Source organism: Thamnophis sirtalis, unplaced genomic scaffold (assembly GCF_051295495.1).
Source record: "Thamnophis sirtalis isolate CommonGarterSnake01/CBP01778 unplaced genomic scaffold, rThaSir2_p1.2 scaffold_1, whole genome shotgun sequence".
NCBI lineage: Eukaryota > Metazoa > Chordata > Lepidosauria > Squamata > Natricidae > Thamnophis > Thamnophis sirtalis.
The window spans coordinates 156060773-156085807 of record NW_028261381.1 but is presented as its reverse complement, the minus strand read 5'-3'; the positions used below and the strand labels follow the sequence as shown (position 1 = coordinate 156085807).

The 25035-nt window shown below is 38.4% G+C and overlaps 2 protein-coding genes across 3 annotated transcripts in view; one reads left to right on the top strand and one right to left on the bottom strand.

Moving 5' to 3' along the window:
• Window positions 1-372: 372 nt before the first annotated feature.
• DNAAF2 (dynein axonemal assembly factor 2) lies at window positions 373-24260 on the bottom strand. Of its 2 annotated transcripts, none has more exons than XM_087728926.1 (3): window positions 21990-24260; window positions 5261-5404; window positions 373-2935 (listed from the first exon to the last, which is right to left on the bottom strand). In XM_087728926.1, exons 1-3 carry the CDS (start codon window positions 24243-24245, stop codon window positions 2447-2449), a joined length of 2889 nt encoding a protein of 962 aa, XP_087585052.1. In that variant the 5' UTR covers window positions 24246-24260; the 3' UTR covers window positions 373-2446. The 2 variants fall into 2 exon arrangements, with proteins under 2 accessions (XP_087585052.1, XP_013918156.2); XM_014062681.2 differs by having other exon boundaries at window positions 373-2932.
• KLHDC1 (kelch domain containing 1) overlaps window positions 23383-25035 on the top strand; it is a 36751-nt gene continuing 35098 nt past the window's right edge. Inside the window, exon 1 of the mRNA XM_087728969.1 lies at window positions 23383-23459. The gene's annotated coding sequence lies outside the window, so the exon portion shown is untranslated. The remainder of the gene's footprint in view (window positions 23460-25035) is intronic.

Here is a 25035-nt window from a genome sequence, read left to right as displayed (position 1 = left end):
TTACAACAGATCTAGTTCCTTTTATAAGGTAGTCCCAACATCTTCAAACTTGTTTTTAACAAAGAAAAATATTGTAGATGCAATTTATCTATGGGGGCCCCATCAGTCTTTTGCTATTGTCCATGAGTTTTCAAAAGTTAGGTTTTACGTTTGTTTTGTAACTTACTCTCCCAACCCCCCCTTTAGTTTTACAGTATGATCCTCTGCTCCCTCAGTATTCCATTTCTATAACCTTTTACTGGCTTGCTTGAAATTTGATACCTTAATACCTGCAAAATCTTATTTTCTATGTGCTTATATGAGAAAAATGAAATTGGTTTCTTTTGATGTATGCCAAAATAAAAAATCATGTTTTTGTAATACAAATTTCAATGTTTTGATATAATCCATTTTATTTGAATTTAAATATCACAAATTAAAATTTTCAATACAGAAACGTGAGCATATTGCAGTGCTAAAAATAAGACATGTAAACAGCTCTTTTTAAAAATACATTATTTACTTCCTATTGAAATAGTTTTAACTTTTAGATTTGGTAGCCTAATGTGAGAGCATTGAGTTTAGAATTTGAATGTTAGAAAAATAATTAGAACATTCTAAAATATCTGAATATGTTAGGCTTAATAGCCTAAAAAGTCTTGCTTGTGAAAAGTCACAATTTAATTAAACTATATGCTCAGCTCTACGATAAAATTTGTCTCAAATTTCTTCTAGGCAACCCACCATAAAAGTTCATTATGCCAACAAATATCCTAAAATACATCCTTAGTTTTTAACAAAAATAAAATCCAAATTGTATTATTTGTCCAGATAACCAGTTTCGTTGTATTTAAGTACAATGACAATAAAGATTATATTATACTAAATAATTGGGACAAATTAGCTTAGTCTTAAAAACATATTTTTGATAAATTCAATTTTAAAAATGACATCCAGTTAGTAGGAGGAATTAACAGAAAAATTACAACAGCTTTCCATATCTTATTGGTTTTTTTGCCTTTCTGAAATAAATACTTTTTAAGATTACAAAAGGAAAGGTTTATTAGATTTTATAAAATCTCTTCATTTGAATATGTAGGCAGAACTTTTAAGTTAAATAGATGAAAGACTGCAAACTATTTTAAATCATTCTTATTTAGAAGGGAGTTTTGTTAAAATTTGTGGCTTGTAATGTCTGCAAAATAGAACAGTCCAATTAAAATTAAGCATAGCTAGGAGCTGCATAAATCACTGATGAAAGTTCATTTACTTCATGGAAACTTTAATCTTGACTTTGTAGTGTTTGCTCTGTGCGATGTCACTTGCTAATTTCCAGCAAACACTCAACAGCACCAAAGGCCATTTTCCACCTAATGGATAATTCTGGGGCATAATTAGAAGTTGGCTTAAGCAAGGAAATTTAATTAAGTTGAAATTTAGAACACTTCTCTGTTATTGCGTAGTGTAGTTTTGGATATAATGATAGTTTAACTAGATTTCAATAAGACAGTTTTAATGTTGTGATCTGCATATTCAAAAGGATAATTTCAAATATGTACAGTATTATCTAAGAATACATTTTTATGGAGGTACCTACCGTATTCTTTGCATAGGTAGGTGTTCCTATGACTATTTAATGACATTACTTAGACTTATATGACTTACACTTAACAAAACAGACTCAACCTGCCACTGATCGTTGTGTCAAAATACAAATGTATTTAAATTAAGCTTTTAAATTCTTTGAAAATTTAAGTAAATGAAATTGGCAGTCTGGAAGCATCAGAATCCTAGCCATGTTACAAATAAATCCATTTGGTTTCAATTGTTTCATTCTAGTTACCACTTTTTCATACCACTTGAAGAATTTCCCCAATGTGGCTGAGACATTAAAAGGCCTCCCAAAAGACTAAAAAAGTTTGCAAGCCAGACAGTAATTAATTGTTAATAATCTTTATTCTCTTCTCTATCTGTAGGATGCTAGATAGCATGAGATCACTCCAGCTGTGTAAATACACAGTTGAAAGCACTCTAACAGCAAAGGCTGTGTGTAAAATGTCATCTAATTTTGGAGAATGTTTATTGAGTTATAATTTGCGATTTGGCTGAAAACTGGAGAAAACAGAAGAATGGGATATTAAAAAAAACATGTTTACTTATGTCAAGATGTTTACAGATTTTTGCACAATCTGCATGCTTGCCTAACATGTGCCATCTAATTTGGATAAGGACATGCGTGAGAAATCTGTACAGCTTTAATGAACTGCCTACATTTCTTTTTGAAATTCAGAAAGAAATTGGTCACATCCAAATCTTTGAACTAAATGAAAGAACAAGCAGTTTCTGTTCCTTTTTCTTCCATCACTTAAATTTCAATTTCCGTATAGCTTTGACTTTTTGTATGCTTCACAGTAAGTGCAGAATTTGAGGTAGCTGCAGACTCAAGTACGGGTCTTATGAAACTAATTTAATCCAGTTCATACAGCAAAGCATTTTCAAAGGGGACTGCACATTGTGTTGTGTGACAGCTTATATACTCCACACTACCATCTTGCATGTTAGTTTCCTTTAACACAGTGGGAGCTAACCTGTTCAACTCTTTGTTCTGTGAGGCTTTCTTAAGTTTTGTCACTTCCTCTCCCTCCTGAAGCTCAGCTTGTACTGAGGACGTGGCTCTTTTGCTTGTTGCAAGAGTAAGTCCTGACTCACATAATTTATTTATCTGCAACTTCCCCAGAATCCTCCCACTAGGATCACCAGGGTCAAGTTCCATACAATAGCTTGATCCCTTGCCAACTTTCCCCATTGTTTGCATAACTACAGATGAACCTGAAACACTCTTGGTTTGTTCAGAGCAATTTTCTTCATCTGTTAAAAGTTTGCCATGTTCTTGTTCTTGTTCACTGCTCTCTCTTTTTTCTCTTCTGCCAAGTTCTAGGCTACCATTCTCTATCTGCTGAGAGAAAGAGACAGAAAACATTTCACTGTTTCAACCTAAGCAACAAACTCATTAACCAAACCAGAACTACCTGCATTTCCTCCTTGCCTGGTCTTATCACACACACACATCTGTATTCCTATCTTTTTGCTGCACTTCCTGTAAACGTTAGGAGTGTTCCCTAACCCTGACAGCAGAATATAACTACCAAGGCAATGGGGCCTTCAATAGAGGCAACGTTTCATTATATCAGACATGTGATTGGTATGTATTTAACAAAAAAAGTATCATGATTAATGTATACAAAATGTCTTTTGCTTATTCAATACCATATGGACTTTGTATGTTCCTGGAGAAATGTTATGATTCCAGATGAAGAAGTAGTTCAGCCTCTAGTGTGCCATTTGGATCTACTTTGTTAATTATTTAAATATGGCTATATTGACAGCCCTAGCTCAATGAGAAATTTGATATGCTTAGGATGTTTGTGAGGAGGACAACTCGGAAGGAAAAGATGGACAAATATGTTTCCAAATGCTCAAAATCCAGTTTACCAAGAAGTTAATCATTCTCACCCAACTATGTTCATAAGCCTCCAATTATTATTTGCTAGTGTCCTTCAATGCTACTTTCAAATTCTTATCAGTCAAATCAAGTTGCTGTACTGCTTGAAATATTTCAGACTTAGATTAAGGTATCCCTGTCCAGTCATGTCTGACTGGGGGGGTTAGTGCTCAGGGTTGTCCGAAGATATTTTATGTATAGACAGCATGACTATATGCCAAAGGTGCACAGAATACTGTTATCTTCCCATCAAAGTGATACTTATTTAAGTACTCTAGAGCCATGATGGCGCAGTGATTAGAACGTAGTACTGCAGGGCTAATTCACGAATAACTTCAGGAGTTCAATTCTGTGTGGCTGAAGGTTGACACAGCCTTCCATCCTTCTGAGGTTGGTAAAATGAGGACCCAGATTGTTGGGAGCAATATGCTGATTGTAAGATGCTTAGAGAGGGCTGTAAAGCACTGAAGTGGTATATAAGTGTAAGTACTATTGCTATTGCTACTCATCAGCATCTTTTCGAACTGTTAGGTAGACAGGAGCTGGGGCAAGTAACGAGAACTCACTGTGTTGACCTAGGCTAGAGGTGTCAAACACAAGACCCGCAGGCCGATCCGGCACACAATGTGGTCGAATGCAGCCTGTGGGGCCGTCCTGGAAAATGTAAGGGGCTGGCCCACATTGCTTCGGCCCAATCTACCCAGTGTGAAGAGGAAACGTGAGCAGTTTGAGGTGTGGCATCAAGCTGGCCACTCCCACCCAAATTGGCCACACCTGCCGAGCCCTTCCCCCCACCAAGTTCAAACACAGCCTTGATTCATCCCACAATGAAATTGAGTTTGACACCCCTGACCTAGGCAGTCGGCTATCTAGCTGACAACTTGGCATCTTAGCCACTGAACCATCAGGACCCCCCACCCACCCACATTTCAGATTTAATTTCACTTTTATGGCACTTTCATGCATCTTAAACAATGTCACCAACCATAATAATACTTAAACGATGAGCCTCATGTGATTATCTGAATAGATAATTCCACCCTAGTACAATCAGCTAGAATTTTTGATACAACTGACTTTAGCTGGCAAAATATAAAGGCAGTATAATTTGTAAATGTTTGAAGAAAAAGAAAATATAACAGTTGTGAAACTATAATATATAATAGCAGAATCTGAAGCATTCTTATAAAATAAAATAAAAAATCAGAGCTAGGTTTCAAATGCAGTTGTTTACTCTTCTAATTTTTTTGCTTACTGCAGGATTACTCTACACCAGTCTCAGCCAAGGAGCAAAGTCCAAAATGCAGCCTACAAACTAAAATCTATACAGTACATAGCATAAACATTCTTGTTTGGGGAGATGTAATGAGTTTAATTTAGCAGAGAAAAGGAAAATGATCCATCAATTCTTATTAAGTGTAACATTCTGGAGTGTGCATGGATATGTACGTAGCATCAATTGATTCTTCCCTAAACCAAACTCACCTTTTCTTAAGCATGTGCAACAAGTGTCTAGGGTGGCCACATAATGCCAAGAAAATATAGAATTGTTTTAAGAAGTTGCTGATTACCCATTTGAATCCAAGGTTCTGTGTACAACCCTAAGTGCTTTATTTCTGAACAATGCATACTGTACAGTATTCTACTTTCCAAATCATTATTTATCATACAAAGAATAAGCCCTCAAGAACATTAAGCGGGACTGGTGAGAGTAACCATAGTGATAGATCCCCTCAGTTTCAGAAACAGATAACAGACATATGCTGAATAACCATTTACCTTTAATCTGATCTGGCTTTTGCCCTCAGAGACATCCAATACTTCAATTAATGGCTTGTGTTCCTTCTCCGATTGACTAGAGCAGCACATCCCTGGGTGACTGACAAACGTATCAACATTGTTTTCGGTGATAAACCATCTTTCCTAAAGGTAAAACAGATATGGAAGGATTTAAATTTCATTTCAAATTAAAAACATTCATTCTGAAGACACCACAACCACTATAACGGCAAGTTTCTTTTTTTATTTTTCTTCTGTTGGGAGAAATGTCCTTCCGAGTTCAGCTCCAAGTGGGGAAAAAGACGCTGGAGACATGGAGGCTGCTTGGAAAGATTGTTTAATGGTGGACAGGACCAGATGGCTTGAGTCCTGAACAGAAAAGATGATCATGCTTCAATGTTGGGTGAAGAAGAAGAAAGAGAGTGAAGAGCTGAAAGTTCCTGGCTTTATACCCTCTGTTCAGCCCCACCTCTCTGTTTCCTGTTCCTGTGTAAGAAATGTATTCTGATTGGTTGTCAGACTGCCATGGGGCCAAGTTTGAGTTTCCAGATGCCATGTGGTGAGTTTCTGTGGAAGGTTAATACTATCATGCCTTAATCTCATCACCCTGGAGCTGAAGGGGAGAACTCTTTGTTATGTAGAATAGACTGTCAGGTGGGAGACATCTTCGAAAATCATCATCAGGATGGAATGCTGGACAGTTGGCCTTGGCGGGAAACTCCCTTCCACATGCGCAAAGAGATGGTGAGCATAACTCCCTAATTAAACAGTCCTCCAGCACAGAATGATTCTCCTCCCAAATACCATGCCCCCCCTCCCCGTTTCAATGGCAGCCGAAAAGCAGCACCGAAGCAGAGGCTGACAATAACTCTTAACATGATCTTTGACACCAAATTGGAAATGCATGCTCTGAAAGCAATCAATTGCACGGTCTTTGGTAAAAATGGGAATGCAGTGGCCATGATTTAGCGAAAGGGGGGGGGGAATTCATGACATGTCACGTGACAATGCCATGATGATACGTATTTGACACCCCTGGCATAGGACAAGCATGGTGCAGTAGTCAAGGAGCTGGGCTGTCACCAAGGAGCCAACCCTCATCCACAGAAGTTCACTGGGGGACTTTGGGAAACTCTCACCCCACCCTCCCTCAGCCCAGCCTAAGTCACAAGATTTGGAGAGGATAGAAAACGGGAACACAACGTAGGGTTCTTTTAGCTCCTAAGGCTAAGCCATATAAATAAAATCAGATAATAAAGTAGCACTCTGAGAAAAAAAAACTGTTGGACATCATGTACTTATGAACGGAACATGTACCAGAATATTATGCTGCAATTATGGCTAAATGACTTTTTAAACAAGCTATTTTTAAAAAAGTAACTTCCAAAAATAAAATAAGGTTGCCAGTTCCGTAACAGTGGCTTTTACAGCAGTTTCAGAAGCCATATCTTTTCAAAGAACTTCTTTGCCATGTAGGCGAGATTTTAGACACTTTTCCAATAAACAATGTTAAAACAACCACATAAAAGTATAGCACTAGTTCAGTTCTAGCTTCAATTCTCAAGAATATTTTTGTACTAAAAATACTAAGACGTATGGAGGTAGAATCTATAGATTCTACTTCCACACTTTTTAGTATTTTTAAGCAATATTATATGCTAAGTTATGGATAATATTTTTATATATTTTAAAGTGGCTACAAAAATATTCCTGAGAATAGGAGAGGAGGAGCCAATGTCACGACGATATGGACGTGCGGTCGCGATGCTCCGAGACTGCAGCCAATACTTTTGCCGCTGGGTGGTCCAATCGTACCTAAACCGTCCCAAAGAGACGGTGAACAGGAAGAATATGTCTTGCTGACCTCAAAGACATCGCAAAGTCCCTGAAAGACAGGGGCCTCCCATAGGCAGTCGTATGTCAATAAACAGCTGTGGAGCTGGAACCACATCCGGTGGGGGAGGCTTCCTTGAACAACCCCACGCCTGGGTCTTGTGGCCCAAAGGTCTCCTTAGTACCCTGATCGGAGGAGGGCTTATCTGCTGGTGCTGGGAGGCCCATCTGGATGGCAGAAGCCCAAGCCTTGGTAAGGATAGCCCTAAACATGGAGGGCTTGAATAGGCCTGAGAATGCAGGCATGTCCAGAGGGCACGATACAGAAGAAGAAAAAACCAAAGAATCTAAAAACCAAACAGAAATTCTATTAGCAAAAGCATTGATAACACTGCTGACAATCGAAGATAAGTTGAATAAGGAAACAGAAAGAGGGCATCAAGATTATATGAGAGATTTTATAAGCAAGGAGTTGCTAAGAGGAGTCTATACAAAGCTGATCAAGAAGATGATTAGAGGAGTGGCACCACAAATGGCAGAAGATATGAGACTGTTTTGCTATTGGAAAGATACAGGTTGATAGATGGAAGAATATAATTTAAAACTAGTTAAACTTAGTGAAATTTATTGACAATAGATATAGCTTAAATAAATAACTGATAATGTTACTAATGTATACAATGTGTAATGTTATGATGAGTATAATTGGATATGCATATTGAATGATACCCATGTAAGGAGGATTATCAATCCCTTTGGATTATACATAAATGTTAATAATAATAATAATAATAATAACAACAACAACAACAACAACAACAACAACTCCGCCGTTGCCGGTCCCAAGCCCGGATGAGAAAGGAGGAAGGTTGGGGTCAGGTTGGCATCTGGTCCCGTAAAAAAAAAACCCGCCAACCCATACAATATGGTGAAAAAAACAAATAAGAATTCCATACCGCATCGGTCATCGCGCGGGTTAACAAGGGCCGCGGCGGATGTTGGGGTCCCTGGACATCCGTCGACAAGTGGGCTACAAGTGGACCAGCCAACAAAACGACAAAAATATAGTGCAGATGAAAACCGTGCCATAATGGCCTGTTACTACAACTCAGAGCCAGAAAAAAGAGGCTATTTAAAGCGAATGTATGAATTATGGAAACAACAATATCCAGATTCAAATGTTAGTGAACAACGACTAGCAGATCAAAGGCGATTTATTATATGGAATAAAGTGTTTAGTGAAGTTGAACATGAGGAAATTCAGGCAAATTGCAAACCCCAAAAAACAATATCACAAGCGGAAATAACTGATATTCAAGACACAACTAATGACATTATAGTAGAACTCCCAGAAGAAGCTCTCGGGGAGGAAATAACATCACCACCACTAGAACCAGTTATCACTGAACCAACTGATGAACTAACTCAAAAACAAAAAGAATTGAAGGATAAGATCATGGAGCATTTTCTGCTTAATGAGGAAAGGCAATGTTTACCATCACTAAAAACTGTGCCTAAGAAAATTTTGGCCCCTATCATGAAAACGGTTAATGTAGTGTTTTCAACAATTGAACCGGGATCCATCTTGGAAACAAACCAGTTAATGTACAGTGCAGCTGTAATAGTCACTAATGAACTAGGCATTAAAATTAAAGTACCTAGTCACACAACAGAAAAAGCATCAAAGCCAAAGTGGAAAATCCGTTTAGAACAAAAAATCAAAAAATTAAGGGCAGATGCTAGTAACTTAAAGAACATGCATGAGCAACGGCTTAAAAACAACAAAATCATAGATCGGCTAATCAGAAGATATAGATTGGATACAAGAAACATCATTGAAGCTGTAGAGATTGTAAAACAGCAGATAACAGCAACAGCTAGAAAAATTGAAAGATATGAGGCACGAATCATCCAATATAAACAAAATCAGCAATTTCGATCAGACCAACGGCGCTTTTATCAAAGTCTTAATGTGAATGGTGACACCAAAAGTGAAAAACCAGAAAAACAGGCCACAGTTGAATTCTGGAAAGAATTGTGGGAAAATGCAAAGAACTACAACAAGGAAGCAAAGTGGATACATGACTTTGAGAAAAGCATTGGCAACAAACAAATGCAAGTATTAGAAATAACAACTGAGATGGTCAAAAATCGAGTTAAAAAGTTAAAGAATTGGACATCACCTGGAAAGGACCAATTACATGGTTTCTGGCTCAAATATCTGACCAGTTTACATGCAATATTGGCCAGGCAACTGAATGAAATTTTACAAAAGGGCCAAATTGATGAATGGTTGACAACTGGAAAAACATACTTGATTCAGAAAGATGCAACTAAAGGAACAACACCTGAAAACTACAGACCAATAACATGCTTGCCAACAACCTTCAAATTACTCACAGGCATTATTGCAGATAACATGATGGATTATTTGGAAACAAACAACATCTTGCCAGTAGAGCAAAAAGGCAACAAAAAAAGGAGCAGGGGCACAAAAGATCAGCTTCTAATTGATAAAATGATATTAGAAAATTGTAAGAACAGAAAAACGAACTTGAATATGGTCTGGATTGATTACAAAAAGGCATTTGACTCACTGCCACATAGTTGGATCATAAAATGCTTAGAAACAACTGGCATTAGCAAAAATATTACATCCTTTATTGAAAAGGCGATGAAACAATGGAGAACTGAGTTGGCAGTAGGGAATGAGATCTACGGAATGGTTAATATCAAGCGAGGAATTTTCCAGGGTGATTCACTTTCACCTCTTCTCTTCATCATCGCAATGATCCCACTATCAGTAATCTTAAAAAAAATGAAATTAGGCTACCAAACAGCCAAAGAAGCTGAAAAAATTTCGCAGTTACTATATATGGATGATTTGAAACTCTATGGAAAGTCAGAAATAGAAATCCAATCATTGACAAACACAGTCCGAGTATTCAGCACCGATATTTCAATGCAGTTTGGCATGGAAAAATGCTCCACTGTATCCATAAAAAGGGGCAAAATCACTGCATGTGAGGGAATTGAAATGCCCAATGGCCAATTAATTAAATGCAAAGAAAATGAAGCCTACAAATACTTAGGCATTCTGCAGTTGGATAACATCAAGCATGGAGAAGTAAAAACTATTATCAGGCGAGAGTACACCAACAGAGTTAGGAAAATTTTGAAATCTAAATTGAATGGTGGAAATACAATCAAGGCCATAAATACCTGGGCAATACCAGTTATAAGATACACAGCTGGTATAGTTAACTGGACACAAGCTGATTTGGACCTTTTGGACCGAAAAACCAGGAAACTAATGACAATGCACTACAGTTTACATCCACGTGGTGATACTGATAGACTATATCTGCCCCGAAAATCAGGTGGCAGAGGATTATTACAAGTGAAGCAAACAGTTGAAGAAGAAAAACATGCACTGGCTGATTATTGAAAAGAAAGTCAAGAACATCTATTAATCGAAGTAAAGAACAAAAATCTACTGAAGGCCCAACAGACGAAACAAGAATACAGAAAAGATGTGATAAAATCAAGAATGGAGAGTTGGCAGAACAAAGCACTGCATGGCCAATTTCTGGAAAAAATAAAAGATAAAGTGGACAGTGAACAAACTTGGTTATGGTTAACAACAGGTACATTAAAGAAAGAAACAGAGTCACTAATCCTGGCTGCGCAAGAACAAGCTATCCGCACAAATGCCATTAAGGCCAAAATCGAAAAATCCTCTGATGATGCCAAATGCAGACTTTGCAAAGAAGCTGATGAAACTGTTAATCACATACTCAGCTGCTGTAAAAAAATCGCACAGACTGATTATAAATTGCGGCACAATTCAGGAGCACAAATGATCCATTGGAATTTGTGCAAAAATTTTAATATTAAAACAGCAACAAACTGGTGGGAACATCAGCCTGAAAAAGTCACCGAAAATCAGATGGTCAAAATCTTGTGGGATTTCCGTATACAAACAGACAAAATACTGGCGCATAATACACCAGACATCACACTGGTTGAGAAAAACAAGGTTACAATCATAGATATTGCAATACCAGGTGATAGCAGGGTCGCCGAGAAGGAACATGAAAAAATCGAAAGATACCAGGACTTAAAAATCGAAATTCAACGACTATGGCACAAACCAGCAGTGGTAATTCCAGTGGTAATTGGCACACTGGGTGCTATTCCAAAAGCACTGGAATTACATTTAAAACAGTTAAAAATTGACAAAATCACCATCAGTCAAATGCAAAAAGCCGCACTGCTTGGATCTGCACGCATATTACGAAAATACGTTACGACGTCCTAGGCCCCTGGGTGGGGCCCGACTAGTAACCAATGCCAAATCCGGCTAAACAACTGGCCGCTGTGATACAATTGTATAATAATAATAATAATAATAATAATAATAATGATGATGATGAACTAAGTTAGATACAATTAAAGTTTTGATTATAAGGGGGGAAATGTTATGATATAGGATATAGTCAAATAAAAGAGGGATAAGAATAACAACGTATATATAGATATGGGTATAACATAAGGAAACTGGATGTAAACTTTAAATAGTGATTTGGAAAGGAGGATTAGAAAACTTTGTTATTAAATATTAGAGATCTTTAGCTAGAAGAGGACATAAGGATTTAGTGTTAGTGGAGGATTTTAGAAATAGTAATTGAAAGGCCAAAATGTGGTTATGTATTAAATTTTGGTATATTTTATGATGAAGAACGCTTAAACAATTATAGTTAAATGAAAATGGAGATAGGATGATGGTGACATGTATGAATATTTGAGTTAAAATACTTAAGTTAATATGAATTATGTTTGTTGACTGTGGAAGAGAGGCATGAAAGTCTTTTTGTAACCAACTGATACACTTTCTATAGCATGTAAAGAAGGATGTTGTATTTGTTTTAAATTAAATATTATTATTTTTTTAAAAAAAATATATATATTCCTGAGAATTGAAGCTAGTAACAAAGAAGTAGTAAGGATTATGTACATCTTTAGGGTCTTATGTTATTCAAAAAAGAGGTAGTGTTCTTATTTGCGTAGATTTTATAACTGTTGGAATATTGTGATTTTTTTAATGCATTGATTTATTTACTGTACATGCATCAGAAATAAATTATTACAAACACTTCAAGCAGAAATTGGTTCAAGCATATGCAAAAGATTGTAGATTGAAAAAAGATTGTGGTAGCACAAAGCTGCAAACAAAACAAGTTCTAAACTGACTATACAACCTTTGCCAGAAATGTATACCATTGCTCTGCTTTTCCCCACCATTACATATTGATGCTAAAAAACACTAGATTTATTTATTTGTATCCTGCCTTTATTATTTTTACAAATAACTCAAGGTGGCAAATGCATCCGACACACCTTCCTATTGTGAACCCAGATGTGACATTATCACATTTCCACTTTTTCCTCAGACTGAATATCCCATATTCCTTCCATTTGTTTTTAAAGAACATATCCACAAGTACATCACCTTTATCACCCTCTTCTGATCTACCAATATCCTTCTGGAAATGTGGTGTCCAGAACTGTACACACAGGTTTCACCACAAGCATCTTTGATACAATAATTTTCTAATGCAACCGAGAATTGCATTATCTAGTATCAAATTAAATATTTCTCCTGAGGAGACTGCAGGCATTTAAAATTAGGACACATAGAGGGATTTAATTTAAATCACTTCACTGTCAAATTAAGACAGCAGGTTGAAAAGGAATGAAGATCTGAAGACCTCAATGGCTTTTGTCAATCTTGATACATAGAAATTCAACTCTCCCAAACAATGCAAAATGAAAGGGGGGGGGGGAAGTGTTTCTAGAAGTTTCCCTGAGGCAATAGCACTGATTAAAATGATAATAGCCCCAAGAGGCAACCCCAGAAAAAGCTTTTAACAGCTTGATCAGGAGATCAGCAATACACATTTTCTAAACAAAGAAAGAGGGGTGTGCCCCTTAAATATTAGTAGCTCTCCCACAAGGAGGCTGTTTTGTCAGTAGATAAGATAGCAACATTTTAAAGAAAATAGATTTTTCCAAAAATGATCTGCCATTTATTCAAGATTCTTGTGATATATCAAAAGAAGCACATTCTTGCTAACCTTTGCAATTAATTGTTCAGGATTTACTCTTAACATTTGTATTTTCAAATATTATGTACATAACAGTATGCATCTATAATGCTGTTCCTTTTGGAGTAATCAATGTTTACTTAAAAAAGAAAAAAACACGATGCAAGAGAATAAAAAGCATTCACTTTTTCTCCATATTTCTATTCTAGCAAATTCTTGATTCTGTGGGAAGCCACCCCCACCCCCACCCACCCCACCCAGAAAAATGAACTATTTTGAAGAATATTAAAAAGGGGGGGGGGGAAAGGCAGGATAAAATATTTCCCCTTAAAAGAGAAATTTAAAAATCTTAAGGGAGACTGAACTCAGAGCCCCAAATACATACTGAGCTGGGGCAACTTTTAGAAATGCAGATTTGGTAATTCATTACTCCCTACAGCAAAGTTTGAACAAAGGCAGAGTGACAGGATTAGCTTAGCCCTCACTCAAGATCCAAACCAGGACAAAGCCATGAAGTCATAATAGGAATTGCTCAACACCCATTCAGAACACAAGCTCCTTCACTGCATCATCTCAGAGCAGGCCAAACTTCAACAAAACTTAGCTCAGACAAACATCTAGGATTTGTACTTTGCCTATAGAGCCAGCTATGACCCCTACATAACCCCTACATGGACGCATGGGAGTCTGATAACAACCAATAGAATACATGTTCTCACACAGGAACAAGAAGCTCAAGTGCAAAGCCCAAGAGAAGGTATAAAAACCATTCACTCTCAACTCCATGTGGTCAGCTGCACCAGAACCCATAAGGTTTTGCTTCATCATTAAATCAGCCTCCATGTTTCCAGGGTCTTTCTCCCAGCTTGGAACTGAACCAGATGGATATTTCTTCCAACAATTCTATGACATTCTTGCATTGCCTCATAGACTAGTTTTTGTTCTTTAAACCCTTCACTTCTGTCTTGTTGAGTGTAACCATCAGCTAGACAATTGACCCATTCAATTTCCATTCATATTCATTAACTTATTGGGCAATAAAACTGCAGACCATAGAGCAAATTGCAACCTTCAGTTCCTGAACAAAGGTCAAATTATAAATGTGATGCCTATATAAATAATAAATAGTCAAAGAAAAATCAACAATTTGAGACATAGCAATTGAAAAAGAATTAGTAACAACTGCATGTTTTTCTGATTTCTGCTTTTTACCTACACATGTTTCTACTTCTTCTTTTTGTTTTAAAGATCCATGGGGGCATTGCTATTACTTTGATTGGGATTTTTTTAAAAAAAAACTAATATCACAATCTTATTTATTCAAAAGTAAGCTTCACTATGTGATTTTTGAATACTGTAAGTCGTTTGACTTACAGTATTCAAAAATCACAGTCGGCTACTATGATTTTTAAACTATAATTTATTACTAACCATCTTGTGTGAACCCACTCAAAAATCAATGGCTGAACAACTGTGGTTTAGCATTGATATTATAAAAGGCCTAACTGGCAAAGTTAGTTTGTTTCATGAAACTGTAATTAAGACTAATAATTTTAAAACATTTATATGTTATTTATATTATTTTTATAAATAACTCAAGACAGCGAACATTAACAAATATAGCTAATATTCCTTCCTCCTCCTATCTTCCCTTCTACAACACTGTGAGGTGAATTGGGCTGACAGAGAATGGCCCAAAATCACTCAGTTGGCTTTCATGCTTAAGGCAAGACTCAGTTTCCTTATTTTTAGCCCGCTGCCTTCACCAATAGATTAAAAAGGCTCTTTTTTCATTATTTTGTCCAGGTTCTATAAACAATTCATCAATACCTTATGACTTCAATAAGAGCAGAGGAACAAGTTGCACAAATTCAAGGCTCATTACCATAATAAATCTGTTCTTATTTTTTGCTTATTAGATGTAACATGGTTTTACTACTATTTCATCTAAGCAAGTATGGCTGTACCACAATATAGGACAGTATGTTCTGTCAAAAAGCAGGAAAAATAATTTTGCTATAATGTGAATAAATGGAGCAAGAATGGGAAAAGTGATTGAGAGGATATAGAGAAAATTAGTTTTTCAGGCCTCTGTGCAATTATTTCAAGCTCAAATACAAACTTTTATTATTATTTTTTCTTATGGGCCACCATTAAATCGGTACAGTTTACCTTTGATTTCTTGGTGTTCAATGCAGCTAATTGAAAATGCACTGTACTGCTCATTGTAATTTTTCATTCTTTATCATTGTTAAAGATGTTGTGCTTTTTTTAAGTCTTCAGAAGCTTAAGTGAAATATCTAAGAAATACTGAGAGCATTCCTTCAAGTTCTTTGATTGGAACTTAGCTGGTTACAGTATTGGTACTCCTTTTCTTATGACCAAAATTGAGCCCAAAATTTCTGTTGCTAAGCAAGACAGATTAAGTGAGTTTTTCTCCAATTTTCCAATCTTTCTTGCCACAGTTGTTAAGTGAATCACTACAGTTTTAAGTTAGTAATATGGTTGTTAAGTGAATCTGCCTTTCCCATTGACTTTGCTTATCAGAAGGTCGCAAAAGAGAATCACAGAATCCTGGGGCATTGCAACTGTCATAAATATGAGTCAATTGCCAGGTATCTGAATTTTGATTACATGACCATTGTGATGCTGCAAAGGTCAGAAGTGTAAAAAACGGTCATAAGTCGCTTTTTTTGATGTCATTGTAACTTCGAATGGTCACTAAATGGATTGTTGTAAGTTGAGGACAACCTGTACTATGATTTCTGCATGAAGGAATAAACTTGTTTTCCCATGCAGGCTGAAAATGCACAAATGTCAACATAATGCCAGCTATAATGAAGTAAGATATAACCATTTGGATTAATTTTCCCAAATGAGAACTAGAAATATTTGCAGTGTTCAAAAAGTATTCAAGATGTTACATTAAATCTCAATCTATTATATCAATAAAATAAGCTTTTTAAAAAACTATAACAAATACATGTCAATAAAATTAGCAACATAAGTAGAATTAACTATTGCAATATATCAAATTGACTATGTAAAATAGTTATTTTCAGAAAATCTTTGTTAATTTATGCAATTCATTTTGTCCATATAGACAGAGCCCTCGGTTCCACCACAAAACCGCGGTCGACTAAAGCGCGCTCGACGAAACCGCGTACCTGACATCATCACAGCGTGACGAAAAAAGCACGGTGAGCGGAAAAGCTAAAATTAACGCGTAAACCTACACCTAACCCCCCGAAACCTAACCCTAAACCTAACCCTTAACCTAACCCTAACCCTAACCCTTAACCTAAAGCTAAACCTAATGCTAACCCTTAACCTAACCCTAAACCTAACCCTAACGCTTAACGTAACCCTAAACCTAACCCTAAACCTAACCCTAACCCTAAACCTAACCCTTACCTTAACATGAATCGGCTTGCTTTAAAAGCGCTTTTTAAAGCGCCCTTTTTTCTCCGCGGTCGTTGTTGTCGCGCTGCTGCTGATGTCAGCGACGCGCTTTAATCGGGCGCGCTTTGGTGGACCGCGGTTTTGTCGTGCCACGGAGCCCTCATGGCAGCTTATGTGTATGTATATGTGCAATACACTTGGGGGTGGGGGAGTGCTGCTATATGAATTACTTGTAGTAGAAGAACAAATCCTCTGCCAAGTATTTGCTACATCAGATACCAAATCCAACATTCCCTATTCCTTCATAAGAATTCTATTTTATGCAGCTTTACTTGAAGCTTATTTGGACTCTCTGCTTGCCTTTGATTCTACCTGTCTGCTTCTATAATATATAAATCCAAAGTTAAGATTGTAAATTCCTATACAAAGAAAGGGCGGAATTGATATAATACCAGCCAATAGTACAACACCGCATTTTTCCTAAATCATTAAATGTTCCAATAATATAGGTAATATTGATGGGACAGGATACATTTCTAAATTCAATCATTTTTCTTTATACATAGAAAGTTTGAATAGGCAAAAAAACAGCCATAAGCAACAAAGTTAAAAATAGTAGGAGATGTATAGGTCAACCATTACTTCATGTCTCAGGAAACAATTATCCAGCTCACACAAGCAATGTAATTTTGGGAGTTTCGATACTAGCAATAAAAGGCATGGACGTATGAGCCTACCCCAATCTCTATATGGTTCCACATGCTGAAAATCTTACCTGACTTCAGTGAAGTGAAGACAGTTATTTGTAATTTTATCTCCATTATGGAATCCTCATACCAATGGCAATGTTTATAATAAATTCATAGGTTCAATAAACCATTAAATTAATGACTTTGCAGCAGGCTCTGATAAAAACACCAAAGTTATTTGTGTACCTCCCTGTCATCACTGATCCGTACCGAAAAAGGAAGTTATTTGTGTACCTCCCTGTCACCACTGATCCGTACTGAAGAAGATAATAAAATGAGCAGATTTTTTTATTCAAAAGAACACTTGACTTTTGAAACTCCATTTAACAAATTAGTAACCTTTGAGTAAATGAAAAATTACATTGCCTCTCCAGTAGACACAGCATTTATAGAAGTTTACAGAGGCAAACTTTGTCATTATACAGAACTCTCTCAAAAAAATTAATTTTCCCAACTAATGGGTACATACTGAATGATGAAACAAAAGTTCAACAAGTCATGGAACTAATTACTATTACAAGAAAAAAAAAAACTTTTCCACAGTGGTTGGCAAAATCGAGCCTGTAGAAGGAATGGGAGAGAAATCAGGCCAGTCTTCAGTAATACCGGAATAAAAATAAGTGTCAGGATTCCAAATAAAATCCAAAAGTAAATCAGAGTCCAAGGCAAAGTATTTCTCAAAGTTCCAATTTATTAAGAGAGTCATGTTGGCACATCTGGGAAAACCCGAATCTGAAAGCTTCCCGATTTTCCCCACCCAGTTGAAAGTTCAAGAACTTGTCCCCACATCTACAAGTCCATCATATGGTCCAAACTTCCACTGCCATGCTGAATCATAGGACATGTGGGTGCTAGGCAGGGACTTAAACTTTTTTGGGGGGTGGGGAAAACCTGGAAGTTTTCAAATTTGGGGTTTCCCAGATGTGCCAATATGACATCTCTATTAAAATGGAACTTTGAGGAAACTCAAGCCTCAGAGTCATCTTTCGTTAAGGGTGTTACTTGGAAACCTGACAAAGAAATCATAACAACAAAGAAACATGCCAAATGTTGCAGAATAACAACATATGTCACAACATAGGGGAGGAAATCCTGCAAATAGCCCTAGAAAATTAGCTGTATATTTATAAACCTATCTTTTTTGTGCCTTTTATAGGAATCTTCTCTTAGGGTAATTACCCCTTCCAAAATTTTCAGCCCATAGGATCTCCTTATCATGCAATGAACTTGAATATTCAAAAATTGATTAAAATTAGGAATCTTTCCCAAGTTTGATTGGTGAGCCAGTGGCATCTGTTTGCATAGATTAAGCAACTGTAACTTATATGAACATCTCTATGCAACTATTATAGTAACTGTTTAACTGTTTATTAAACTTGTATGCCGCCCTATTCCCAAGGGGACTCAGGGCGGCTAACAAACCAAAATAGGGAGGGGGGACAATACAAAGCAAACAAACAAGACAAACAGAATACAAAAAACAGATTTAAAAATTAAATTAATTAGTAATGACTTTTATGCGTCAACTAGTCTGCAAAGCTGCTGCTTTGGAAAAAGTACAGGCAGTTCTCAACTTACAAAAATTCATTTAGTGACCGTTCAAAGTTATAACATTACTGAAAAAAGTGACTTACAACAATTTTTCACACTTATGACCTTTATAGCATCCCCATGGTCATGTGATCAAAATTCAGACACTTGGCAACTGACTCATATTTATAATGGTGGCAGTGTCTTGGGTGGGGGAGTTGTATGATCACCTTTTGCGATATTCTGACAAAACAAAATCAATGAGGAAGCCAGGTTTACTTAACAACTATTTACTAATTTAAAAACTATAATGATTCACTAAACAACTGTGACAAGAAAAGGAGCAAAATTCATTTAACAATTATCTCAATTATCAAAATAAATCTTGGGCTCAAATGTGGTTTAAATAGAGGACTACCATATTTTTCGGAGTATAAGATGCACCGGAGTATAAGACGCACCAAGATTTTGAAGAGGTAAATTTTTTAAAAAAGTTTTTGCACTCTGCAGACCTCCCAAACCCTCTGCATGCCTCATTTTTTGTGAAAAATGGGGCATGCAAAGAGTTTGAGAGGCCTGCAAAGTACTCCTGGGGGCTGCCCCCCCCAAAAAATGAGTTAAAAAGCCCATTTTTCACTTGTTTCTGCCCTCCCCAGCCCCCAGGAGCACTTTGCAGGCCTTCCAAACCCTTTGCACATCCATTTTCGGTAGGCCAAAAATGCTGTATTCAATGTATAAGATGCACCCAGATTTTTACCCTCTTTTGGGGGGAAAAGGGTGTATCTTATACTCCGAAAAATATGCTACTTGTAGTTATCAGAAGTATGTATTTCATTAATTAAAACAATTTCACTGGTGGTTGCACCATTTTTTTTACTTAATATAAAGGACTGGTCAGTAACCTTGAAATCCTAAATGACTTGAAACACTAAACATGACTCTAGTATATCTTACATACTAGTCATCTATATACCTTAGATCCCTTAGATCAGAGGTCCCCAACCTCTGGTCCATGGACCAGTACTAGTCCACAACCTGTGGGGGACTGGTCTGAGCAAGCGGCAGATGAGTTTGCGAAGCTCCAATTCTGGAAGTGGCGGGCATGCATACGAAACCATCCCTTCCACTCCTGCCGGCACCACTGGACCACAGAGCCAGAAAGGTTGAGGACTACTGCCTTAGATGTTCTAACTGCATGACAATTGGCTGGAATTGCAGTTGCTATTCCTAGACTTTAAAATTCTCTTTCTATAGAGCTAGATTGCGTTGTTCGTAGTGAATTATCCAAAAAAATGAAAAATAAAGTTTGTTCTATATCTAGTTTATATCTTCAAAATGAACAAAATCTCTTATTAGTTTTTTATTTTGTGAACATATAACTATAAATATATTATATATTTGAAAATAGATATTGCTGAACAAAAAGATCAAGCCCTCAATTGTTTTTCATTGTCATTTAGCAAAAGCATAATTTATTTTAAACTGTAATTCCTATTTCATATATAGTATTGTAGGAAGTTATCACCCAGCTCTCTGCCAGAAAAATGAAATATCCTAGGAAATATTGAAAAGGCAGAATACTTCTCTGGATATGAAAAGAAAGAAACATGTTTTAAAAGACAGAATAGTTGCCTGTAGCTTCCTGCCCATTCCCACTGTTAATGGGCCATTAAGAAGGCCAAGGTAGTCCACTTTACATAATAAAGACTTCTCCACTTCAGCTACAATAAAGCATGATAATATTGTTCCCAACTGACCACATGACATCTGAGAACTCAACCAAACCTGGATTCAAAACATAGCCTAGAGAGTTCCCCTGCATGGCCCCATGGGAGTCTGACAACCAATCAGAATACATTTTTTACACAGGAACAGGAAACAGAGAGGTAGGACTGAACAGGTTATAAAAAGCCTAGTAAGCCCCCCCCCCCCTCAGCCCTTCTCTTCTTCTCCACCAACATTGAAGCATGTGATCACCTTTTCTGTTCAGGACTCAAGCCATGTGGTCCTGTCCAACAATAAACCATCTTTCCAAGCAGCCTCCATGTCTCCAGTGTCTTTTCCCCTACTTGGAGCCGAACCCAGAAGGACATTTCTTTCATCAGTATGAAACCAAGAATCTTATAAGCTACATTTTATTTTATTTCTCCATCCCATAGGCGATGGTGAAAAGGGAGAATGTTTGAGCCAGGTGCTTTATATGGGCATCTTCTGCTGGCAATGATTTAGCATTACATGAAAAGTATACCAAGATATAGAGCTTCTACAATCTAGAACTTTTTTTATCAGTGATCTTGTGAGTGATTCAGTGTTCAGATTATTTAACAGAAAAGGCAGATAAGAGTTAAGAATGGGACAATATACCACAGAATATCAGTGTAAAGAGAGCAATGTATTAAAATCAGTATTATTTTTATTTTAACAAAACCTTGTCCCAAATGAAGATATTCTAGATTTCTAAACTCTACCTTGAAAATTGGTACAGTTTACATAGTCAATGAATAATGCTGCAAAAGGGAGAAGATGAATAGGAAGAACCTTATAACTTTCTAACTACGGCCATCAAGTAATAACCTTCATATCCAACTACAATATTAAAGTAGCTGAGCAGTTAAAGAAAAACAGCAAGAGGAAACCACTGTTCCCTCAGGCAGTGGCATAACTGTCTCTCCTTCCAATAGTCCAGTATTCTGACACGTCTTATTTCTAAAGAGTCCTAACTATGATTTCCATTCACAGAACATCAAGCCACTATAAAAAATATCAGAAATGCACAGTAATTAAGCAATTACATATTTACTGCATCAAATAAATCTACAACCTAAAATAGAGCTATGAGAACTTGTTTTGGAGTATATTTGCTATGCTAACTTTCATACTGTGATAACAAAATAGCAAACAAGTGTAAATTTGGATCAATTCATTATCTCAAACAATTGCTGAAAGAATTAAATTACTGGGCAAATTAGATAAAATCTACTATCCCACATTCTGTACAGAAAGAATGAAATACATGAACAATTTTGAAGTATGTGTATTTCCAAATTGTAAATAACTTAAATACAGTAGTCTATAGGAGGTAACATAAAAATCTAAAAAGTAATTTACCTGTAAATTGTCATAATTTGAACCAAAATAGAACTTTGTCCAAATTCCAGTGGTTTCAGGTGATTTGGTGAGGATAATGACAACATTATTAGGTGATATGTTAATTTCACTTTCTGGAGAAGATAATTTATTTTCGGGAAGAAACTGCAAGAGGAAATTGAAGGAAATAGAGTCTCTGTTTGCAAAATTCACCCAGTAATAATTTGTGCCCACTTCCCCTTGGAAACTCAGGGGAACAACGTCTGGAACCTGTAAGAGGATCACCAAAGACTTTTCATCTTGAGTACAATTAAAAGGAGGACACAGAGTGCTGGGGGAAGATATTGAAGGATCAGGACTGCAAGTAGAGGTTATATGAGTATCTACAGCAATTTCATGCTTTTGTGAAGGCTGAACAGAAGAAACAATGGGTTTCTTTCCAGGATACAAAACAGAATGTTCCACGTGGTTAGTAGTAGTGAGGTTTGCTGTATCTGAGTTTCCAGAAAACTCTGGACTCTGATCTAGATTATCAGTTGACAAAATTGTCTCTGAATGATCCAAAGTTACAGAGGGCCATTTACACGGGATTGTGCTGTTATCTGGACACGATGGGAGTTCAACATTAACGATGTTGGGACTTTTATTAAGTTCCATGTTGGTACAGAGATGCTCCTGGTTTAAAGAAACGGCAGGATCTGTAGGGAGCTTCCAAGTGTGGTCAGTATGCAGAGAGGGGGAAAGGGAATCTAAGCCGGTACCTTCAGGCTGTGCCCCCAAGACCACGTTGTTACTGCTTCTGGTTAACCCCGGATTCGCTTCACCCCCTTCACTGTTGTTCTCGTTGCACGCGGGAAGTGCAGCACTAAATTCAGAAGCACAGGAAACGAGGGGATTCTCTTCTCCCGCATGCATCGAAAAGTCCAGATTGTCACATGTAGTGCGTTCGTGGACACAGAGCGGAATCGGGCCGTTCAAGTCAGAAAGTAAAGCAGCATCCACAGCATCATTGGTTGTAGCACTAGCCAAAGAGGGTGGCGGAGTTATTTCTACGTCGGACGCAAGAACGGAAAGCGCCTGCTCAGAATAGCTCGTCTTTTGACACACTTCCGCACCGTCCTTATCCGGGCTGATGCCGCTGTCTTCTGGCAGCTGCTCCTCGTTTTCTGGCGTTTTCTCGATTTGCTCCTGCTCAGCTTGAACGCTGAAAGCAAGGCCCGTGTCAGGCTTCCGCAAAACCGGCAGGACGACCACCAGTTGTTTCTTGGCTTTGTTGAACGTGGCCCGGCCACGGCTCTCGTCCACTGCGTAGGGCAACGGGACGCGCAGACGATAGGCGGCAGGACGCTGCGAGTCCAGCTGGAGTTCCTGGCCACGGATCTCCAGCTGGGCCTGGGCGGCAGAGCTGAGCAACGGCAGTTCAATGGTCATCACCAACTCGCGGGGGATCGGGCTAGGCGCGGAGTCCCGGGCGTTGCGATAATCCTGAAGGTCCACGTAGGAGCGGTGCCGGAGGGTCCATTGCGGAGTGGTGGCAAGCGGGGGTGGCTTGGGCGGAGGGGGCCTCAGAGCTTCGTACTGCGGGCTGGGCGGCGGGTAGGTGTAGGGCGAAGGAAAAGGCGGCAAGGGGGAGTCGTCTGGCTCTCCAGGCTCTTCTGGGGACGGTCGAGCTCCTGCGGCCAGCGGCGTCCGGAGCAGCGTGGCCTGCGGGACGCCCTTATACTTGATGCGGTTGAGGGGGACGGCGTTCGTGCGGTCCAGTTGCGGGGAGAAATTTTTCTCTATCGCCTCCAAGGCCGTGTCGTTCACCAGGCGGCGGAATTGGGTCATGCGGCCGGCCAAGCGCAGGGTGCTCGGGTGGAAGACGACGTCGTAGACCAGACGGCGAGGCCCACGCGGCTCTTTGCGGCTCAATTCCTCGCGTCCCGGGGCTAAGGAGTGTGGCAGGAACCAGCAGGAACCTCCAGGCGCTGGCCGAGACTCCGGCCTCCCGATTAGCCGGTTGCTGCAGATGTTAATGTAACAGCGCCGGCTACCAGCCTGGCTCGTGCGCAGGACCCAGCCCGGGGTTGGGTGGAGGAAGCGGGCTTCCACGCCCCGCTGCCGCTCCATAGCTATCACTTCGGCCTCATAAATGGCCCTTTGTTCGGGATCGTTCAGTTCGGCCACGTACTCCGCGAAAAGAGTGCGGAATCCGTCGTCCTTGAAAGCGTTTGTCAGGCGCTCGGCTTCTTCTCCTGTCAGATTCAAGTCCTCCAGGCCTAAATGGTCCGTCATGCCTGCGATGCGGGCTTCGTTACCTTTGCTCGGCCGGCTCGACAGACAGTTGCACACAGGGAGATGTCTTGGTCCCTGTAGATACTAAATCAAACGAAGTGGCGGCTATCGCTCGCGCGTGGTTTTGTTGCCATGGAAACATTCCTACCAATATGGCGGGGCTGGTGTGTTGCCATAGCGACCATAGTAAACGGAATGGCGGCTCATCCCCTTTTGGGACACAAAATAGGCCAGGTGCTCTTGAGAGAATGGACCTCTTTATGGCAAAGGGATCTTTGCCAGAAAATATAAGGAACAGGATCAGAGCCAAATTATGACAGATTCTTGGCAACATACTAGGAGCCTTCCAAATAATTGCCAAGCTAAAGTAGGAAAACACCAGATGTAAACTTGCCTGTCTTTATGAAGTTTAAGAGGTCTTTGTAGAATCCAAGCATCAATAAGTTTTGCTACCTCTGAACGTTTTTGGGATAGTGCAGCAGAGCAGACCCAGCCCTCAGTTCCCTTGTATGCCCAGAAGGCAAGGAATAAACTGCTGGTATCAGGAATAGCTATTGTATCTGCTTTCTTTTAGATACCTTCTTGCCAAGCCTGGCACAATGGTGGTGGTCGTACTCACAGGGCAGAGACAGTAAAGAATAAATATATGTATTGACTAATTCTGTAAGCAGTAGATAATAACTTTTACTGGCTAATCATGCCTTGTCTCTGTATGCCATTACAACTATCACGCCTGTTGTGATGGCCAAAAGCAGACTGCTGGCAAGTTGGAGAGGATCATATCTAAGTT